Here is a 2,751-nt window from a genome sequence, read left to right as displayed (position 1 = left end):
TAGCGTCTCTGAGGAAATAGTCCAAGGCTCCACCATCCTCCCTCCTCCTTTATCCGGGCTTGGGACGGCGTGATTGCAAAACCAATTATATTAATTTGCACAAAGGGAGTTAAAATGGGTTAGTACTTTCTTCAACCTGGTAAGCAAACAAGCATATATATACTGCAATCAAATTTAATATATAGATATAATACGAACATATTAAAGTCAATACTCATCCATACCAAAAAAAGACCATAAGTTTGTCAAGTCACTATGACATCCATATTAAATAAAAAACAAACGACATTCAAAACATAAAGTAACCAAACCATACTGAAAAATTCCAAGTTCAGAAAGTTTGCATATCCCAAACAACTTATTAAGAAAACTGCATCCTTGACTCGAGCCAAATTAAAGGACCTCCTACACTAAAGCCATCCAAAAATCTAACTCCATCTTGGGGCCCATCGTAAACAAGAGCATCACCAACCAAGACTTCCTCTATGTAGACATTTTTTTCACCTGCGAGAACTTTTTTGCCATTGCAATCTCCAGCTGTCTCTGTCATGACATACCCCTTAGCAACCACTACACCGTCCCTATCTAATAAAGATACATTTGGTGAAGAACCAAGCGTCCTAGAAGGAGGATTCAAATTTGCAAACATATTCATCAAGTTTTGTTGAGTCGAGTGACGAATAGAACTGGAACCGACTTTAGTTTCTGGTGTTGTTGGGCCGCACGGTGGTTGAGCAGTCGGTGTTCCATTGCTTTTGACAGCCTTAAGTACATCCTGACACAATTTATAGTAACAATTAGTTATACATAATGATATTGTATGCAATAAAGCACAAGTGCAAACTGCAAACTGCAAACTCACTTTTAACACGCCCATGACATTAACTAAGGAAGACTTCATCTCATTCATTTCCCCCTTCAACTCAGAATTGGATGAAGAGTTTGCTTGCTGCAATAATGCCTTGGCAATACCTGTACGTTGCAATTGCTTCTTAGACTTGTTGGAGCTGATTCCACGAGTTCTACTCCCTTTGTCGGGCCCAAAGACTTCAGACAACTCATCATTATCGAAGTCTACTTCCATTACACTGCCCTCACCACCCGCGCTTGCTTCTTTTCTTCTTTTATGAGAAGCCTCCACTTGTTCCTACAATATTAACCACCGATATGAGTAATACAATATGCAACATAGTCTATATACAATACTAACACACAGGTAAGTTCAAGCTTCAATGTTATTAGAACTTACATAATGGGTCCGAGCACTCGCTAATATAGTTCCATCACGACGCTCATGTCCTTTTTTCCAACTATCTACCGATCCATGTTTTTTGCTAGGATCTTCTTTATCCTACTAAAAAAAATCCTTAATAGTTGTTAGCATAACGTGATAAGAAATCGTTAATGCATGAATAGACACCTACCATTTTATCCAGTTTATGGGCATATGTGTCCCGCCCATTAGTATGTCGATATATATTCTTTTTGGCATTCTCTGCATTCTTTGCGTTTCTAGCTCTCACTTCAGCGGTACTCTCATTTCTAACAAACACAACCTAATAATTTGGGTCCTTACCATCTGGGCATGCTGCAATAGCTTCTTCCATGCTCCCGCACTTACGCAAAATTTCTTTCCACAGGGCATACTTTGCTGATCTGAACTTTTGGGGAAAGTCTTTTTCAACTTCTCGGCGTGCCATTGCTTGGGGAACATTAGGCTCAAAGTCTTCCTACATGAACAAAGTGACTTTTGTTTATTTCATATTAAGTAAATTTCCATACATAGGGCTGGACAACATGTAGATATAGGATTTGAAAAACATACTAATATTCAAGAATAATGGATGCTATCATCGAAATTAAAGTACATGTAAATCTTACCATTAATTTATTCCAGACATTATCTTTGAAGCTTCCATCTATTTTCCTCCAATCCTTGTAATGAATTGGAATACGAGATCGAACATAAATACCAACCTTGGGTATTCCATTTGGCATGGTTAGGACCAACAAATGACGCCATCCTCATCGAACTTTATAGGTAACTTGGTAATCGTTGGTGAGTTTCCCAAAGTTTGAGATGTGTGAGAGTCCTAAGTTGAATTATGAGATGGAAGTGGGACTGAACTTCGATGGTGGGAAGCAATAGATTGAGATTGACCTAGTGCCATTATTAAATAGCCTACTATATGACAAAAAAATGTTAAAACAAATAGGTAAAATTAGGATACCACAAAAAAATGACAAAGTTCAAAAGTATACATTTATAGAGACTATTCTTGTTTAAAAAAAAGATAAAAAACAACTCAAACACACCTTTCACCCAACTGCACAGACAAACTTCAAAATAGAAAGAGTTTATATATCTAAAAGTAGAAAATGAGAAGTTCGCATGCAACTAAAAATCTCACAATATGATAGTGCAACTATTACAATCAGGTTAGACTTTCCATCAACGGCTGCAAATTAGGTTGGTCCTCAAGAATAGATTGGAAGTCAGTTGGTGCATCTAGTTTATCAACTCGACTTGTCAATCGCCTAGGCGAATTTATGACTACCCACCAGTTGATTTCTCAAATCCTCCAAGTAAAACACCTGACTAGCCTCAGAAGCAAGAATCACCGGCTCATCAAAGTACTGATCAACACTCTTTAGCCTATTGAGATTAACCATCACCAAATTAGAATCTGGACAAAGTTTACAACCATTGGTCTTGTCCTCCACCCTCACCCAATTGCAGTAAAAGACAAC

General features: G+C 37.8%; 1 protein-coding gene across 1 annotated transcript; it reads right to left on the bottom strand.

Annotated features, from left to right (window-relative positions):
* Window positions 1-201: 201 nt before the first annotated feature.
* On the bottom strand, window positions 202-1,991 carry LOC147523086 (uncharacterized). The gene is made up of 5 exons (XM_086561290.1): window positions 1,882-1,991; window positions 1,425-1,730; window positions 1,250-1,351; window positions 863-1,147; window positions 202-775 (listed from the first exon to the last, which is right to left on the bottom strand). The coding sequence occupies exons 2-5, from the start codon at window positions 1,425-1,427 to the stop codon at window positions 362-364; spliced, it is 804 nt and encodes a 267-aa protein (XP_086417416.1). The 5' UTR covers window positions 1,428-1,730; window positions 1,882-1,991; the 3' UTR covers window positions 202-361.
* Window positions 1,992-2,751: the final 760 nt, after the last annotated feature.

This window comes from Coptis chinensis, chromosome 1 (genome assembly GCF_015680905.1).
Source record: "Coptis chinensis isolate HL-2020 chromosome 1, ASM1568090v1, whole genome shotgun sequence".
Lineage (NCBI taxonomy): Eukaryota > Viridiplantae > Streptophyta > Magnoliopsida > Ranunculales > Ranunculaceae > Coptis > Coptis chinensis.
Note: the sequence above shows the minus strand (reverse complement) of the source record. Positions and strands in the feature narration are given on the sequence as shown.